The sequence below is a fragment of the Monodelphis domestica genome, chromosome 4 (genome assembly GCF_027887165.1).
Source record: "Monodelphis domestica isolate mMonDom1 chromosome 4, mMonDom1.pri, whole genome shotgun sequence".
NCBI classification, from domain to species: Eukaryota; Metazoa; Chordata; class Mammalia; order Didelphimorphia; family Didelphidae; genus Monodelphis; species Monodelphis domestica.
In genome coordinates, this window is record NC_077230.1 from 163042795 (window position 1) to 163063806 (window position 21012).

Here is a 21012-nt window from a genome sequence, read left to right on the forward strand (position 1 = left end):
TAAAGGCTATATTGTGGCAGGTCTTTTTTAACAACTGAACATATGGAGAACTTTAGACTGGCTGTCTAAAGATCAGGTCCACCAAATGTGGATAGGATCACCACCAAAAGATGGGTTGCCATGTAATGATAATTTTTTATCTAGCTAACTGGAGAAGTTATTTATTTGTTAAAAGAGCTGATAAATAGAGGTTAGCTAGGTGGTTCAGTGGATTGAGAAGCAAGCCTAGAGACAAGAGTTCCTGGGTTCAAATCTGGACTCAACACACCCTACCTGGGAAAGTCTTTTAGCCCACAATGCCTAGCCCTTACCACTCTTCTACCCTAGAACCAATACACAGTCCTGATTCTTAAGATGGAAAGTAGGGCTTTAAAAAAAGATAGAAAGTCAACACAGAGAAGACCTCACACCAATGAAACCACAAATAGCTTGGCTTTGCCACTTAATTAGTTTCACTACTCTATCTATCAACTCAGATTTGACCGGCTCACAAAAGCAAAGGCCTCTTTAATTTTAAGTAACTTCCCCAGACTTAAAAAAAGGAAAGGGTTCTTGGTAATTGTTTATTTTACCACATTCTTATATGCGACCCCCAAAAATATATTTGACACCTCCCATGGGCTGTTTATCAATCTAGGCAATTTTTACCTTTTATTTAAAGCAATCTAAAGTTCTATGCCTTCCCACTTGAAAAGGGCATTTAATTTAAGAGACAATATAACAATAATTCTTCAGTCACAAATTCAGCATAGGATGACATGACACTAAAGCAGGTCTTCTCTACAAAGGTTAGAAATATAAAGCAAACTGTCACAGTAGATGGAGCTCTACTCCTGGAATCAAGAAGTTATAAGTTCAAATCTGGTCTTAGACACTCACACAAGTTGTGATGCTGATCAAACCATTTGATCTCTTTTAGCCCCAGTTTACTCATATAAAATGGAGATAATAGCACCCATCTCCCAGGGTTATTGTGAGGATAAAATATCATACATATAAAACACTTTGTAAATTTTAAAGTGATATATAAATATTTAGCATAACTGATACCATTTTCTTTATGTCAACTAATAAAGACATCTAAATTGACATGTTTTACTTATTCAAAGAATGTTTTATCTTGAAGAACCTTTCTTTTCCTGCCTTCAGTGCTCAAACTTACATTGATAATTAGTACCAGACTAGATCCCAGGTCTATTTGGTCCTAGTCTAACATTCCCTCCATTTTTTTTTGCAACCATTATTAAGACTAGGAAAAAAGTTGCATTTGGTAGTCAAGAACTAAAATCTTAAAGGCATACTGTCTAGCACCATCACATTTATTTCATATTTTTAGAAGCAGCAAAAAACCTCTGTATCACTGCCTAAGGGAACAGATGCATTAGATACATCTTTACCAAAACAATAACATTCCTTTATTTGATAATACAGCTAAGGAAATAGGAGGCAAGCACTGATAGTTTTTTAAACGGTATTTGACAGCAAAAAGGAACAGACAGAAAAGTATGTTAAGATATATCTTATACAGTCCATTCCTTTCAATAATTTTTTGACTATTCAGCAAGAATACAGAAAAATTCAAAGAAAAACCTTCCACTAGCAAAAAGTGAACCTTTGTATTTCATAACAAAAATTATATTGGATTTTTAGTCTTCTGCTCCTGTTTAACTAGCCTAAGGAATCCTGAGAAATTATAGCTTTTGAAATTTGATTACTGAGTTAAACTCAAAATTACTTGGATATCTAACAATACATGTTGTCTGAGGGTTCATATGCTGGTGATTCTATTATAAAGTCAACCCAAAAGTTATTTGGTAATAACCTAACAATGAATTCCATTAGATGGCCCAAAAGTTTCTCTTGTAATAAAAGTTATAACTTGCCAATTTTTACTAAAGTAAATCTTTAATAAAGTAAATTTCATACTGTTACCCTTTTGAGATGGAAATATTCATAATTACCTTACATATTCTCTTTATTAATGATATAGCCTAATAACTTGGTCTACATATGCTTCTAAAAAGAATGGAAAAGCCAGCAATGGCTATAAAGTACTGAGTAAAGAACTGAGATTTTTGTACAATGGTGTCTCCTCTGCATAATAGTATCATTAATGGGAGGAGAAGAAGCAGAAGGCATGTTAGCTAGTTCTTCAGTATGAGATCAAGTAAAGCCTTACTACAATTCAAAGCACTAAATCTTCAAGAGTTGGCAGTAAATTGGGAGGTCATTAGTTCAACTTCAGTAATGCATGAGATTTTCTAGAACTTTATGTATAATGAAAGTGAAATATGAATGCTGATATATTAAGAAGAGCATAAAATGAATGCACACACACATACAATTAAAAGCCATAATAATCTACTAGCCTAGGTTCTCAATGCTGGAAATAATTATTATAAACCACAAACATTCAAAGTATTTGGGAATATTATTTTGCTGGAATTTAATATATAATATTTAGGGGGAAATTCCTTTACTATCATAATAATAGCACAGACATTTTAAAAAATATTATTGTGAATAAACATCTTTACATAACAAATCTGGCCTTTATATATGAGTGTGTGTGTGTGTGCATATGCTAATTATACAATTCAAAATGGCACAGAGTTGGTACCATAGCTAGAGTATTTCCTTAAAGATATCAAGTTGGATTTGATCTGAACATTAAGAATGAATAGGTAGTATAATATACTGAAGGAAGAAGGGGAAGGAGAAAAGAATAAATATTTATATACCACCTACTACATGCCAGGCCACATGTTAGGTGCTTTACAAATTTTATCTCATTTGATGGTCACAATGACCCTGTGAGGAAAGTGATGTTATTAACCCCATTTTACAGATGAGGAAACTGAGTGTAAAAATTAAAAAATTAAATATCTAATAATAGAAATATTATTTTTTATGAGGTTTATTAAATGAACATTAGAAATCAAGGAATAGAGGATACAAAATAAAAACCATGTGTCCATGGCTGGTTTTTAGCCATCCCCACTCACCACCATCACTGCTGATTCTACATCAGAAAGAGTAAGAGCCTCAACAACCACTCCCTTTATCCTCTCTCTACAGGAAGTACATAATGACAGGAAGTCAGTGGGCTCTTGGGATATGTATTTCTTTTTTTAGGGTAACAGATTTTCAATTATACATAAGACAGATTAATGACTTGCTAAGATTTGACTTGCTTAATAGGTACTTAGTCATTTTGTCTGTGGCTACATTTGAACTCAGGTCTTGCTGGCTCTAGACCCAGAGCTCTATCTACTATGCCAATCAGCTGGAAAAATTGTGATCCAAAGGTAAAGAAAGCATTTTTCTTAAGATATACATTGATTGATTTAATATTCATGATAATAGTAAGATAGTATTATAAGAATATAACAATAAATAAGTATTTAGCACAGTGCCTGGCACATAGTAGGCTCAATATAAATTTTTATTCCTTACCTTTCCCTCTTTCACTGGCCAAGTGCCATTCAAATGCCAAGAAAAATGTCATCACTATTAAAAATTTGAAAGTATATATAAGCAAATAAAATTTAAACAGTATATTTCTTATATATTATGCATTTTTACAATTACTCTCTATCATATAAATGGGGGGGGGGGAGAATGGGTAGGAACCATGCCTTACCTTCCACACTAGGAGAAGGGAAAGTTATCATCATGAGAACAGGCAGAATCATAACTCCATCTAACATTGTACAACTGTAAGAATAAAGAAAGAAACGTAAGCACGTATATAGTGGAGCATCAGATAAAAGCTGTCCTATTTTGGATTTTTGAATTCATATCACACAAATCCCATTTCCTGGCTTAATGAGGATATTTTCTCAACTTGACTATATACAAAGTATTCTGAAAGACTTAGGGTAGTATTAAGCTATTAAAGTTAGGACTTTTCAGACACCCTGTAAAATGAAAGGATCAAGTACAGAGTGCCCAACCTGGCACTCAAAATCTTCCTTATGTATTCTACATTGATCACCCCTTACCTCCAAGCATATGCCCTCTGCTCCTAAAAAAATTTTCTTTCAGTCCACCTGCATTGGATCTAAGGCTTAACAGATTAGTTGAATAATTCAAGAATGTTCTCTATTCTCATATCTATCTCTACACCAGGAAATCCCTGGTTTCCTTCTAAACACAGCTTGAGGTGCACTCCCTTTCACTTTGTATTTATCCCATATGTACTTATATATGACATGTCTGTCTCTCCCATTCCTTTTCCCTTTCCATATTTCTCCCTCTCCCTCCTCCTTCCCGTACCCCTTCTCTGTCTCTTGTATGAAAGATTTTGAAGTTCTCAAAGTGTTCAGACACTAGATAAACAACCCTAAATAAAAAGATGGTGATTGTGTTGCCCTTTCAAATTTGTAAAATGATACACTCATTATGTTTGGGATGAGGGGAGAGAAACATGGGCAAGAGTGGCACAGGATGAGCAGGAATGGATGAGTTGCAAAATGCATTCATGAAAGGAGGTTCCAAAAGAATGAAGTCATAGATCCTTCTGGGCGGTTTAGTAATAACCCAGTAAGGAAGGTGATATAATCCCCCATTTACATTTTACTTGCTCACCATCACACAGCTAATAAGTATCTCAAGGCACAATTCAAACCCAAGTTTTTCCTGACTCCACAGACCAGGGCTCTTATTCCAACAGTATACTGACTATTCACGCACAAAAGCAGCATCTATTTTATGGTTTAAAATTAAAGATAAATATTTAAAAGCCTGAATAGCAAAATTAGGTAGTTTCTATTAACTTGAAAAAATTAGATAACTGATATTAGGTCAAATGATTTTACTTCTTTTTCTGCGGGAGGGCAAAGACTTTCTGCTTCTAGATTTTTTAGCTCACTGTTATTCACCTCCAAAACAGAGATTAGCCAGAAGGAAATTTAAAAAGAGAACAGATGAAAACTTAATGTTTTAAAAGTATGAAATTGCATGTCTATCAAAAATGAAAAGAGATTACAGGGTTCTTCAAGAAATCTTTGTAGGAATAATTTCAAAAATGGTGTTGGTGTAAGCCTCTACTGTCATTTCTTCAATTTTCTAATTTAAGATTTTGAAAGTACAATTTAAATGACTGGTCTGCCAAAGAGTAAGAAAATATGTGCGCTTGCTAACAATAATTCTGTTGAGAACTTTATTTTTAAAATGAAACTACTGTACAAATCAGAAACTATAAAGATCTTTTCTAAGAACATGGTTGCATTGATATCTATCCCATTCATGATTACTTGTGTGGCACCTTTCCCCAAATTTTCCACAACCAAGGGGAAAACTATTTACTCTAGGGTACTTAATCTAAGACCCTCAGTCCATCTTTCTCTTTGGGATTCTTTAACTGCTTCTCCTTCTCATCCTGTTATCTCTACCTCCAATTCCCTCCTACTGCTTTGTACTTCTTCATCACTTTTATTGTTGTTTCATTGTTTCTGACCTCATTTGAAGTTTTCTTGGCAAAGATACTGGACTGATTTACCATTTCCTTTTCTTGCTCATTTTACAACTGAGGATCTGAAGCCAAGGGTTAACTGATTTGCCCGGGATTACATAGCTAGTTTAGTGTCTGAGATCAGATTTGAACTCAGGAAGATGAGTCTTCCTGATTCCCAGTCCAGTGTTCTATCATCTACATCAGAGAGCTGCCCCTTTTTATCACTTAATTGACCTTAATATGTAACTGAAGACCAAAGCTCTGCTATTTATTATATTTCTTAAATACAAATTGCTTGTGTTTAGTTTACAAAATTGATTTTTTTGATATGTCTAAAAATTTCCAAGGAATTATTTTTGTTTCTGTAAGTCTGAAATGATCTCTCCTACTCTACAAACACTCATACTTTATGGGACAAAAGCCTTCAAATGAAAAAGACTTACTTTGTCTTGATCAAATTTAGCCCTGTGACAAATTTCAAAGCATTTGACCACTGGAACAGTCTATATACCTGCCAAGGAATAAAACTATAAAATTAACTGTTACAAGATTAAGTCTTTTATCATAATCTCAGCAGCCTTGACTCTTTGTCTTTATTATGGTAAGAGATGAAAAGGAAATGTTGGGAGGAGTCCCAATATTAGAAGGGAAAGAAATCCCTTCTAGAAAATGATCAGGGAGGAGGGAGATGGACATTATTGTTTCATGATAAGCAGAATTGAACCACCAACATTCTTTTAACCCACAAATGCAATAAAAAAAATCATCCCCCAAAATGCCTTCCATCAGGCTGGTTAGTTATTATTGTGCTCGACCAAAGAACCAAAAATAAAACACTAATTTAGACTCTTGAAAACAAAGACAAAAGTAGATACAGATTTTACTCCCTCCCCTATGCTATCTAGCTCAGTCTAATCTACAGTGTTCAGATAGCTGAAAGTCTGCCAAAATTTTTGGAAAAGATGTCAGGATCTCTTGCTGGTTGCCATTTTGTTCTAGAGAATGGAGTTGCTGCTGTTAGCTGGGTAATTCAGCTAGTTTAAAAATAATCCTGCAAAAAGGAAAGGCATTTTGAAATAAACTTCCTGATCGGACTCTATAATCAAAATTTTCATTGCCCTCAAAGCCCAACTTTTGACCCTCGAGCCTTTATTTCTACACAAAACAAAAGACTAAAAATATTTGATTCCCCTCAAATTCTCTGTCCTCTGGTATCATCTTGATGAATGATTTCAAATGCCAGTTGCAATTTAGAACTATGATACAAAAACAAACAGTTCATACCCTTTTACCCAACAATTCTACTGCTGCCCATTTATGTTCAAAGAGGTCAAAGACAGAAAGAAAGACTCAATAAACCAAAATATTAATAGCAGCTCTTTTGGCAACAAAGAATCAGAAGGTGAATGCCCATGGATTAGAAAATAGCTCATCAAACTGGTATTTGAATGTAATGGAATATTTTTGTGCATCAAGACTAAATGAGAGATTAAGAGAAATATGGAAATATTTACTGAAAAAACCATAAATACAGAGAACCAAATAAACAACATACATGAATACAATATCAGAAACGAGAAGACCACTACAAGGAAACTAGAACCCTGAGAAACTGCAATAACCAATCTTGTTACTAAATATGAAACAAAGAAAAAATATACTCTTCTTGTAATTATTAACCATAATAGTACTAATAGTAATTGGCATTTGTAAAGGATCTTGAGGTTTATAAAACTGTAAACATTATCTCATCTGATCCTTACAACTCCATGAAATATAAGCTCTGTGTGTGTGTGTGTGTGTGTAAACTGAGGCAGACAGAAGTTAAGTATCAAGTAGGATTTGAAATCAGTTCTATTCTACTTATAAGTCTCATACTCTTACCCACCATACCACCAAGCTGCCTAACAGAGAAGCTGTAGGGAAGACTATGACAGAGACAGAAGGTGGTATACATTAATAGGTTACAGCCCATCAGATGTTTTTCTTTATTACAAGTAAAAGTTCAATTTCACTGGAGTGTATCTTTAAGGGAAAGACATACCCTAATAATAAGGGTGAAAAATAAAATTAACAAAAAAGAAAAAGTGTAAGCTGAATGGAATGAATGGAGGATACATGTTGAAATGGCAATATTCAAAAATATCTAGAATTAGTTCAGGGCTATTCAAATTACCTGTCACCCTTCTACTCTAGATTTGTTTCTCAACCATGACTATCCAGTGGTACAGAAAAATCACATGAAAGTTGATATTCAACAATTTCCGGTACAGAGATATACCTGTGGTAACAGGAGAAAGCTTATTAGCATCAATATCTTGGTCAAGCAAGGGAAGTTGTCAATGAATATTTTTTAAATGCCAGCATGAAATTATGAGTCATCTATACTTACAGCTTATAGCTTTCACAAGTAAATCAAAATGGAATTTCCTGGGCCATAATACTTAGTATAAACCAGTCTGTTTTTATTGAAAGGTATTCTTTATTTCCCTATTCCCAATGCAGGTCCAATCCAAATATTTTGCCAAGGTCTAAAATTCATGGGATCTTCACCTGTAGGATCTCAAGCTATCAACCTTCCTCAGAGCCTAACTTGGATCATCTCCCTAGATTAGAGTACCCTATCCTAAAATCATTTAATATTACTTCCTATTAAATCTAAGTCCTGATTAGCATGAATAATGAACTCCCTGAAATGGTCTCATGTATTTGAATTCCCACCATCCAAAGCTATAATTTTGGCTCCAGCTCAATGGAAATATATAATATAAATACAGATACTGCTATCATTTCAGGAGATTTATTAGCCACACTAATCTGGACCTAGCTACCAAATGTATATTTGCATATCTGTTAAGTTCCCATCCCCTAATATAAGTTGCTTGAGAGTAGGGACTGCTTCATTTTTGTCCTTAAATGTCTCTCCTATTTGGCATGCTTTAGACAATGAATATTTATTGAATTAAATTTCTGGGCCCTTTGTATAAGAGGTTGGTATAGTTTCTGCCACACTGCAGTACTTCCAAGGGGAGGGTGCTACATTGAGAGCACTTCACTCCCTTTCTCCTTTCTGACTTTCAGGACTTTAAATATCCTGCTTTGGCTGCAACTTCAATTCTGGAACTTCCACTAGAACTAGGGCCTCCTCACCTTGTAACACCAATCCATCCATGTTGCATCCTTCTAACTCTGGATTAGCTTTCTCTATGCCAGACCCCCTTCCTTCATCAGTGAGTTTCTCTTAAGACTTCCATTTTGGGAAAGGGCCTCGTGTCAGCCTAACTTCATTTTCCTCCCACCTATGCTTCTGACTTCCCAAGGACCTCAACATTTTCACCCTGGGCTGAAATCTTTAGTACTTTCCTTTCCTCTCTTTTCTATTCCATTTTTTCAAAATGTTGTCTTCTCCATTTCAACGTAAGCCCCTTGAAGGCAAGAATGATGTTCCTTTCTCCCCTCTATTTGTATCTCTAGTAGTAAATTGTGTAAACAAATGTTTTAATAAATGCTTGTTGCCTTGCCTTGTTAACTGTCCAATAATAGATCATAAATATTTCCAAGAAATTAAAAGTAGTTCTTCCTCAGAAAAAGTATAGACCTCTGCTCTTAATGTGTCCTTTTCAACATGTTATTACTTCCTGCACTGCCCCAGTCTCACTCTCTTGAGAGATAGAATGCTCCCATGGTACTCTACTAAAAACAGATACATTACAAGGGCAGGAGAGATAAGGCTGCTTTCCAAATCCCATGGTACCCTTCATGCTCCATTTATAGATCAGACTGATAACTCAGTTAAAGGAACTTACATTTCACTCAATTTCTAACATGTGTGGGCTTGAGACCAAGCTTGGCACTTCTCTCACTTGTCAGAATTTACAGCTGGATAAAGCCACAAGATCCATGACATACATTACTGAATAATCATCATAACACATTTTGGTACAGGACACAGAATAGTCAGTACTGCAATAATTTCTGGAACTCAGTGCAGCAGCCAAAAGAATGGATGCTGAGGCTCCACCAGAATATAGCATTTTGTGTCCAAAACTTGCATCTTCAAAGGCTCCCTGCCAACATTCTTATCTCCAACTCCACCCTCTTCTCTCCACTCCCATTTGTGGTTCCCCACCACTTGTTTGGACATCATGCCCTTACCTGGCATTATTTCTCCTCACCAAACAGAGACTCAAAACTAATTTTCTCTGGGGAGACTTCGTTGATTAACTTCAACCTTTCTCATCAGGCAGAGTAATCCATTTTCTATTATTCTACTTTATATTGCTTCTGCTACATTGTAATAATTATTTTAACATTCCTCCCTCAGACACTAACTGATCATAGGCAGACATTCAATCTCTCAGCCTCAGTTTCCTCATTTGTCAAATGGAGATTGTAACAGCACCTACCTCATAGAGTTGTTATGAGGATCAAATGAGAGAATTAGAAAGCGCTTTTCATTCCTTAAGTCGTTATTTAAAGGCTACCTATCATAATCATTTGACGTTTCTCCTTAGGTATCAAATATTCTAAGAATCTTAGAACTTTTAGATCTGGATGAGCATTATGATAGATAGCAGAAAAGTCCTTTATGCCTAAGTTGAGCAGAAGGTGGCCAAAATCTTTCTGAACCTTCTTCTCCTCTTTAAAATGAGAATAGCTATAGCTGCCTAGTTTACCAGAGTTGTTGTAAGAAAAGCCCTCCATAACTGTGAAGGACTAGATAAAGGATTCAATCTCTTGATATTATCAATGAGCAAACTGAGGCTTAAAGAATAACTCACTGAAGCTTTCTTATATGCAAGAACCCTGTTTTCCATTCCTTTAATGTCCCCATATAGCACCTGTTAAAATTCTATGAATTTGTGTGTCACTCGAATGATTACTGGCTTACATCCAGGGGTGTGCTGGAACCAGCTTAGGTTGGCTCAAACTGATTATTAAATGTTCCATGTATTTATGGCAAATGCTACAAACCATAGTTCTATTTATTTAATTTTAATGTTGCAGATTAAATTTAAAAATCATTCTGCCTACACACACCACCAGAGAACCCACTCTTAAATTCATCAGCACCCCCTTGCTTATATCCCTTAAGGAATTTGTATCAGTATTTTTGAAGGAAAATGAGCAATATTTTGATGCATTTGTGATACTTTTCTACTTAATTGATTACTTGTAAAAAAAGAGTAGTTTTCTCTTCTTACATAAATTTCACTATCTCACTCCCTCTAATGATAGATTGCTTGTGACCTTGGACAAGTCACTTATCTCCCTGTGTCTAAGTTTTTTAAGTTATAAAATAGAAGAGCTATACTTGACGGTCCCTTCCAGCTCCATGCTTCTATGATACTACATAGATGAATAAACTGTAAGCGCCTTCAGTGTAGGGACAGTCACAATTTTGTACTTATATTGACAGCACAGTGTCTCACACATAAGAGGCACAATAAATGTCCATCAATTAACTGCTACTGTGAACCCTACCTTGGATACAGCACTATTATTGAGTCAAAAATTCTATCCATTGGATTTAGATCTGAAATAATGAAAAAGGTTAATGTTAACAGGGAAGATGGGTGTCAGCATAAGGAGAGACAAGGTAAATCTAAGCCCTTCTCCCCTCTGAAGGCACATATGCCATTTGTGTCTTATTCGATTTCTTTAAGGAGTATGGTAACCACAATTTATAACCTACCCAATATCTTCAGTTATTCCCACATGTTCAAGTGAAAGAAACAAACTCAAGCTCCAAAGAAACATCTCTGGCCAACTTCTCTATGTCTACTAACATTTCCTTTAATAACAAAAATCAAGGATAGGTTTTGGAAGCTAAAGATATAGTAAGAGTGAGAGACTAGCCCCCAATCTGAAAGTTCAGCTCTTTTGCCTGAGACTGGATAAATCAATTCTATTTGAACAGATACTTTTCACATGAAGGTAGGTAATAGTGAATATTTCAACCCTAATACAGCTTCAGTTTCTAAGGGATTATGTTCTTATACACAGTTTTTATGCTGTGCCAAAATAACATGATATTTATTAGGAGAGGAATGAAATTCCAGGAGAGTTTATTGAAATTTCTTAGGAAGAAGAATAGATTTTCATCTAGAAAACTGGAATTCAGTAATCTCTGCCTATTACTTGTAGTTCTACCTTTAGAGGAAAATAAAACGAGTCTGTTTTCTCTTCCATGACAATCCTTCAAATATCTTAATAGGGCTCTCATAGTTCATATAGGCCCTTCTTCCTAGAAGTCTGTTCTAACCTAATACCAGATCTCTTAATCGTTCTTCAGATGACATGATTTCCAGACCCTTCACTATGTTAGTAACACAACTCTAATCTTTTTGCATAAGATAGAGAGAAAGAAGGGCTCCATAATGATTCAAAGAAAAAAATGAATTAGTTTTTCTGGTAGCTACATCACCCTCTCAGCTCATTTAGGGAATATGGTCCACTTAAATACCAGAGTCTATTTTCAAGTGTATTTGCCCCATATGAACAGAAAAACTAGCTGTCCTTTTGCAATCTCAGGATTTGCAAGTTCTTTTAGCCATATGCAAGACCATAATGCTTATCCTTTTTAAATTTCATCCAGTAGTCCACCAATCCAAAATTGCATTTTTTGTAATAGATAAAAAAAATATTAGTAATCTGACTCAACTATCCAGAATCCATGAATTTTATCAGTACCTTTATCCAAATTATCATTTTAAAAAGTGTCTACTTCAAAAAACAAGATCCAGACTTTAACTGACCTATTAACATTCTTCTAATACCTCCAAATTCTCCTACTAGTCATATTATCCAATCCACTAACATATCATGAGAGTCGGTGAAAATATTCTTCCCTTTATTTACCATTCCAGAAAGATTAGAAAACATAAGAGCATTTAAATTGTAGTAGATCCATGTTAGCGAAGATGTGGCACAGGTTCCCCAGCAGCCCAGAGGGGGCTGCTCTATTTCCCCCACTCCACTATACCTGAGGACATTTTTTGCATGCCCCATTCCTCTGTCCAGCAGACAAATGTGAGCACTTCCTCCCTCCACTCCTTGCAGTACTGCAGGGGCCTCACAGGCAGCTTAAAGGTGAAGTTTGGGCACACAAACTCTAAAAAGTTTGCCAATGCTGTACTACACCATTTAGAAAACTTGGTCCAGCCATAGCGCTGCTGGGTCTGTACCCCAAAGAGATAATAAGGAAAAAGACATGTACAAAAATATTCATTTGGGGGGAATGGCTGAACAAATTGTGGTATCTGTTGGTGATAGAATAGTATTATGCTCAAAGGAATAATAAAGTGGAGGAATTCCATGGGGACTGGAACAACCTCCAGGAAGTGATGCAGAGTGAGAGGAGCAGAACCAGGAGAACATTGTACACAGAGACTGATACACTGTGGTACAATCTAACGTAATGGACTTCTCCATTAGTGGCAATGCAGTGATCCTGAACAACTTGGAGGAATCTATGAGAAAAACCACTATCCACATTCAGAGGAAACACTGTGGGAGTAAAAACACCGAAGGAAAAAAACTGCTTGAATACATGGATCGGAGGGATATGGTTGGGGGATATAGACTAAATGAACATCCTAGTGCAAACATCAACAACATGGAAATAGGTTCTGATCAAGGACACATGTAATACCCAATGAAATTGCGCGTGGGCTGCGGGAAGGGTGGGTGGAGGGGAGGGAGGGAAATAATGTGATTATTGTAACCAAGGAATAATGTTCTAAATTGACTAAATAAACTAATTCAAATGGAAAAAAAAAAGATAGAAAACTTGGGGCCCTGACACCATCCTACTTTGCTTTAAGGCCACCAAAGGAGACATGAAGCAAAAGTTCAAGTACTCCTTAGTGTCTGCTATAGCTCTTGCATGTTGAAAATTCTCTGGCATATTTATCTTAAAATAACTGAAAATCATAGAGGTAGAACAAGGAACACATCTTGTTTTCCTCATACTTTGCTGGATATCTGTCATGAACTAGCTAAGCCAATTTTACATTCTACTCCAAGACACTGGATGGCAAGAGGCAAGGCAAGTAGTCTCTATCACCTTCATTAATTTTACAGAATCATAAATCTAAAACTTGACCAGATCTCAGAACTCACCTATATGTTATAGGCAATAAATTGAAGCCCAAGGGTTAGGTGATTTGCCCAAGGTCACACAGGTCAGTAAGCATCAGATGAGATGTAAATCTGTCCTCTAAATCCAAAGCCGGTAGACTTTTCATTTTTTATATTCTGTCCTATAACAATTTCTAGAGCTTCATTGGTATAAAATTCCTTTATATAGTCCTACTATTTAGTAACTCCATCAAAAAAGAAATTGTTAGTTTGGCATGACTTCTTCATATAACCATGCTGGCTTACATTTTGACATTCACAAACCATCTGTTTAATAATCTGCTCTTGAATTTTGCCAGTGACTGACATTAAACTTAGTGGTCTATAGGTTTCATAGTTCCCTTTGCCCTACCTTTTGAAAACTGGGACATTTGCCACCCAACTTCTGGCATCTCTCCTGTCCTTCAAGTTTTTCATAGATCACTGAGAGTAGTTTTGTGTAGCCTAGGGTGTATAATTCATCTATGTCTGGAGACTTCACTCTTTTGAAGACAAATATATGCTCTTTTATATAATCTTTCAAACCAACTTTGGCCATCAATCTCTTCTTCTATGGTTCCTACTCTTTCTGGTTTGAAGATGTTTTGTCCTTGAAGGGATATACAGTAAGTAGGCAGAATTATTCAATGTTATTACCTTTTCTGTATGATATGTTAAAACAGTAAGTGATGCTCCTCAAATACTATTCCAATCCTTCCCTTGATCATCTTCTTGCTCCAAAAATACCTTTAAAAGCCCTTTCTGTTGTCCTTGGCAATTTGCCCCAAATATCTGCTTGCTCTAGATTTTATCCTTCCCAATAAAATACTTAAAAGTTTCTGTTAAAATTCTGTTTTTATTCTTCATCATGTACCTCTTGTGTCTATCATATACATATATGTGTATACACACACACACACACACACATATATATATATATATACATATATATATATATATGTATATATATATATATATATATATATATAGAGAGAGAGAGAGAGAGAGAGAGAGAGAGAGAGAGAGCGCACTCTAGGCATCCCTTCTTCTCTCCCAACCTCCATCCACATATACTCATCTCCCCAGTTTACTTTCAGACAAGTATCACATCCTACTCTTCTCCTGACTAATGCGGTCTTAATTGTTTTCTCCCCTTTTAAAGAATGTTTGAAGGAAACGTAAGTAACATCTTTCATATACAGCCAAAGTACCCCAGTAATTTCCCTACCCCAAAATAAATGCAAAGCACTAACTTCAGACCACTTAGACAAGTTTTTTAGGCTAAAGTTAGGTTATAGGATAAGAGATTATTCTGGGAATAAAGCTTGAGTTTCTGTTTTTAAAAACAACATCTAAACAACTGCCACATCCTATGTGTGGCCAAAGTAGTCATTCCCAAAATGACTTTGCAGGTCAAGGTTATATTTAATCAGACCTCAGCATCAGCTTGTTTCCAACACACTAGCCTCGGGTGAGATGAGGTAAGAGAGGGATGCACCAGTAAGAGACACAAAGAAAACTCCAGACTGGAGGCACCATACCATAAAAACAAGTAGAGAACCTTTCAAATAGCTCAGGAATGGCCCACTAAATAACATATTTTATTCCTTTAACACTCTCAGTGGTAGAAATGTTGATTCTCAAATTGTCATTGCTTGGTTTTATATAGGTTCTAATAGTGCCTGGGGTCTTTGTATCCACAGTTTCAGGGGATTAGCATATAATTTTATCTTACATGATTGATGAATACAAATGGTTTCTTGGACACATTCTACTGTGTTGAAATCCAGCCCTTGGATCCGCTCATCCTGCACTTATCGAGAATGATTACAGATTGTTTCAGAGAAGTGGAGGATTCAGCTGAAAGAGTTACATTATAAAACATTCAAACCATGTCATGAGAGACAGTTGAAGACACTAGGGATGCTTAGCCTAGAAAAAGATTAAAGGGGAAGAAAGGGATGATAACTGTTTTCAAATATTTGAAGGGCAGCCAATATGGAAAAGAGATTGAACCAAGTATGTGCATATCACATTATACAAGATCCTTTCACGCATATTTGCCTCTCTTGGACTCAGGTATCATTCACTAGTTTACAGATTTGAGGTGTGATAGTTTCACAATTATGCCATAAGGTTCCCCCTCTGTGTATATCACACAAAACACACAAATAGCTAGTAACTAGAATTAATAAAGGCAGAATCCAGGTTTTCTAATGAAATGTTGACTCTTTTTATTATCTCCCACTGCCTGTTGATGAGACTTGTTTTGAATAGAACCTATGGACCGAAGTTGAAGAAACAGGCAGAAGTTGCAAGATGGAGATTTTTGTTCACTATGAAACAGAATTTTCCAACTATTTTCAATCAATAAATGTTTATAGTCATCAGCATCTCTTATGGTACAAGTTGGGTGCTTGGGATACATAGATGAAACTTGAGGCATAACAAGTATAAGCAGGTTATAGGTATAACTCTTGAGGGTTGCTGATTTTCCAAGAGTTTGAATCCTAAAGGAAGACTCATGTGACTTCCAAGGTTACGAAGCAGAATTAATTTTAGGATGGTAATTTCTCAGTTACTATCACTGTATGCTTCACAACCGCCTCAAATAAACATAGTATATTTTATCTCCTAATTCTCTTTCCTGCCCCCCAATCCCCATCAAGAGTGCTGAGCAGCAGATCGAGTGGGAAAACAAGGGAACCTTCATCACCAGAAATGAGCATACATCATTCCCTGTTGCACATGGAAACTTCATAAAAACTGATAATGTACTAAAGCATAAAAAATGTAAACAAAAGCAGAGAAGCAGAAATATTAAACATTTTTTACATTTTATACAATGGCACACAGTAAGCACTTAATAAACACTTATTCCTTTCTGCCCTTACCAATCACAAGACAGTAAAATTATACTCAAAAAAGGACTCTCAAAAAAGATTAAAAATTAATTGGCTATCAATAACAATTATAAAAAATTATAGTTTGAAAAATCATAAAATAGATCATTTTATTAAAATCATAGCAATAGTGCCACAATAAACTAAAATTTGGGGAATTCAGTCAAAGTAGACCTCAGGAGAAAATGTATACTATATCCCTAAATGTTTATGTTAACAAAAGAGAATGAACAAAGGAGACAAATTCAGGATGCAGAATGAAACATTTCAGTACGTAGGCAATGCAGGAATTTGTTTTGCTTAACTATGTACACTTGTTATAGCAATTTTGTTTGAGCACTCCTCAGTTTGTAAAGCACTTTAAAAATGTTATCTCATTCAATCCAGGTGTATTTTTATCCTCATTTTACATTTGAGGAAACTGAGGCTGACAGAGGTTAAGTAGTTGGCCCAGGGTCACAGAGATAGTAACTGATTAGGTTTAGATTTGAACTTGGATTTGGATTTCTTCTAGAGTCCATGTCTAGCACTCTATCTATGGTGCCACCTAGTAGCCTTGGAAAATAGATTTGTTCATTTAAAAAATGAAATTTAATTGTAAAAATAAAAATGTTAAACAAAACAAAGATATGGTACCTTTATTATTTTCCTATTTCTTCTTTACTTGAAGATCTCTGGGTCAAGGTTGGAGGGGTTAAAAAGATGAAATAAGATATAAGCTAAACAAAACTCACTCATAAAGGTTCAGTTTCTCTTATTTCTTGCAGATTTATTAGACATTTAGTTGTTCAATCATTTCAGTCATGTCCAACTTTTATTAACCCCATTTTGGGGTTTTTTTTGGCAAAGATACTGGAGTGGTTTGCCATTTCATTCTCTAGCTCATTTTATAGATGAGGAAACAGAGGCAAGCAGTGACTTGCTCAGGGTCACCTAAGTAATAAATCTACAATTGTATTTGAACTCAGGTGTTCCTGATTCCAGGCCCCACTCTAGCCACCTCACTGTCCTTTATTATACATTACTGTCCTAAATAAACATTCAAGTTTCAGTCATATTCTCCTACAATATGTTGTCCCAACATACAGCATTTCATCTTTCACCTCCCACCTCACCTTTGCACAGGCATTCTCTCCGATGCATTTTTTCTTTACCTACATGCCTCAAAATCCCTAGTTTCCTTCCAAACTCAGCATGTGTCTCTATTTCAGGCCTTTCCAGACATCAACAGGTATTGCTATACACAACCACTCACTTGTTTTAGGTAGCTCTGGGGCACAGTGGATGGAGCATAGGGACTATGATCTGGAAGATCTGAGTTTAAAAGCAATCTCTGACACTTATTAGCTATGTGATCCTAGGCAAGTCACTTAACTCCTGTTTGCCTGTTACCTCGTCTATAAAATAAAGAATAAGAGCATCTACCTCTCAAGGTTGTTGTAAGTCTCAAATGAGATCATATTTGCAAAATTCTTAATAGAGTATCTGGCACACAGTAAGTATTACATAAAATCTAGCTTTTATTTGTAGTATATTTTGCTTTTACTTATGTATAATTATGTTTTAAGCAGGAATCTCTAGTAGGATAAAAAAAGTCTTTAAAGGCAGAAACTACATCACGGTTTCTTTTTTTAATATCTCGATAGTTTTCAAACAGTTATTGACTTGATGTGATCTTTCCTTCAGAGTATAATAACAGAATACAAAGACAATCCAAATTATATTAAATGGAAAATGAGATGTCTAAAAGGTAAGCATGAATATGTAATAATTACAAAATACTCATTATCCCTTAACCTAGTAAGGTCACTACTATGGATACATATGTGTATGTATAAACACACACACATATCCCTATTTTAGGGAGGCTACCAAAAGAAAAGGAACTATCCATGTAAATATAATTTTAACAACTGTATTTGTAATAGCAAAGAACTGAGAATAACCCACATGCTCAATGATGTGGTAATGGCTGAGCAGTGATTTATGAATACACTGGAATATCTTTGTGCCAGAAATGAATAGTAAGGAATTTGGGAAGACTTTCTCTGAAGTGATGAGGAGTGAAGGAGACTGAACAAAAACACGAACTCTAGCCATAGGAAAAAATATAACTGCAGCTATAAAATTATTTTTAGAAACAGATAAAGATCAAAAGAGAACAAGCATGGGAGCAAATAGATTTGTTATTTTTTTTTAAATACTTTAAAAAGCTGTACAAAGTTTGAGCTTTTTCTTTTATGTACAGTCCTTATTAATTTTCTTTTAATATTTATGTTGATAGTTACTAAGTTAAGAATAAAAAAGTTAAAAAAAAAAACCAACCTAGTGCAAGCAGAGATCTAAGGAGGGAGACTTCACTTAGTGATAAGCCCTATCCTCCTACCAGGTTTCATGTAAGCTTTTCATTTCATCTCCAGGCAGTGAAAACAAGATATTCATAAAAATCTTCCCCACAAAACTTCATTAGCACATATACACATATACCCAACATAGAGACAAGAAACCTTACCAAAAAGGGAAGATTTTAGCATGGACCAGGACTTCCTCTCTGGTCTGGGTAGATCAGATCTGTAGCATGGAGACGGGCCAGTTGGCTCTTATTAGACAAGGTTCTTCAATGATAATTTTAGGGGGAGGCATTGACATGGAAAAAGAACTGGCATGTCAGGAATAATAGCTTTCACAAATTAAACTTTTCTTTCTTTTCTTGGAGATCCTCAAAAGAATTCCCTAACAAAGAGCCTCTAGAGAATCTTATAAGTTTTTGTCTTCAATTTAGGGAGCTTCCACTAAAATATTAAGTACCTAACTACTTTAGGGGCAGCTAGGATGGCACAGTGGATAGAGTGCTGGGTCTAGAATTGGGAAAACTCTTCTTTCTGAGTTCCAATCCAGCCTCAGACACTACCTGTGCCCCGGGTAAATCACTTAACCCTTTTCGTCTCAGGTATTTCATCTGTGAAATAAGCTGGAGAAGGAAATGGCAAATTATTCCAGTATCTTTGCCAAGAAAACCCCAACTGGGACCAACAGAAAGTTGTACATTTCTGAAAAATGACTAAATAACAACTACCTTTATTAAGGCACAGGACCTATGAAATACTCTATCTCCCCTTTCAAAAAAAAAATGCTCTATACAACCAGCCCTAGCTGCCAAACGAAACACATTCTCCTGGTTTCTTTTGTTTCCCTGATCTAGTCTTTTAACTCATCCTGTAATCATGCCCAAATGACAAGATGAAACAGAAAGAGGTGGTAGGGAAAAGGGAATTGGGCTAAACTTGTAATTTCTGCAATAGGAAATGCGAATTAGCTTTTCTTCTGTCACAGATAGACAGGGTGGGTAGAAGGACTGAAAGATTAAGTAAGAAATAGAAGAATAAGAAAGAATCTCTTCTCCAAAGGAATTTATAACCTAATGGAGGAAAGGTAGGAGGTTGAGCGGAGGGTACCTGGCACAAGGGCATACTAATGATGTAGTTCCTGGAATTGAAACCAAGCAGAATAGCGGGTAGAAAATGAAGAGCTGGCTAAAAAATTATGAGCTCTCTATAAAAGGAGGCTTTCAGAAGAATGATTTGCCCACAATCAAACAGCCAGCTAGAAGTAGATAGGTACGTTAATAGTGCAGGTCCTACAGCCAGTCAGGAAGATCTGAGTTCAAATCTAGAAGACACTCCAGATTAGTTTTGTGACTCCAGACAAGTCACTAAACTTTTCTTGATCTAAATTTCTTCATTTGTAAAATATGTATAATAATGATGACTATCTCCCAGGGTTGTTGTGATAATCTAATAATATTTGGAAAGCACTTTGCAAATCTTAAAGTATCATATAAATACATAAGTATTATTGTTTTTATTAGTCAGTATGGGACAGAAGCATAACTTGAGCCCAGATCTTCCTGGCTAAAAAGTCTGTGTTCTCTATTCCCTATGTCAAGCTGCCTCTTCAGGCAAAAAAAATAGTTACCTTATGGTATATTTATAGGTAGCCTTTTCCCAGTTGGGAAGTGAGCAGGTTCCCTAATTAATGCTTGCTCTACACTTCAAGCATATTCTAGTATGGAAAGGAGCATTCAAAAATTTTAAAAGGCCAATTTTAATAGGCTCCATTTGAACCTATGGAGAAAATAGTTATACAGAAAAAAAAAAAGTGGAACCTTATATTATATAATAATTACAACAATAATGTTAATTTTCAGTTTTATATCATTCTTCCTTATGAATTCAGCTATACTTCCATCACCTCCCCTAATTGTCCGGATAATCATTCTGGCATTCCAAAGGTCTTTTTATAATCCTATTTGTCAAGCACTTAAACAAAATTTAGTTCTTGAGATACCTCTTAAGAATTTCATCAGGAATCCAAGACTTATCTTGGAAAATTTAGCTTCATTCATTCTTGAGTTTGGAGTTATTGAGGACAGCAACTCAAATGACAGGAATTGTCTAATGTGTTAAATATAATCACTCCCAATTACATGAATGTATGCCACCAATTAGCAAAAAATGTCGGTCATCCAAA

General features: G+C 35.5%; 1 protein-coding gene across 2 annotated transcripts in view; it reads right to left on the reverse strand.

Moving 5' to 3' along the window:
* ACVR1 (activin A receptor type 1) overlaps positions 1-21012 on the reverse strand; it is a 158827-nt gene that overhangs the window by 73823 nt on the left and 63992 nt on the right. For both annotated transcript variants that reach the window (XM_007494196.3, XM_056793885.1), the window contains one exon: positions 3644-3717. In XM_007494196.3, the coding sequence (XP_007494258.1) occupies positions 3644-3710 (67 nt within the window). In that variant the 5' untranslated portion in view covers positions 3711-3717. The remainder of the gene's footprint in view (positions 1-3643; positions 3718-21012) is intronic.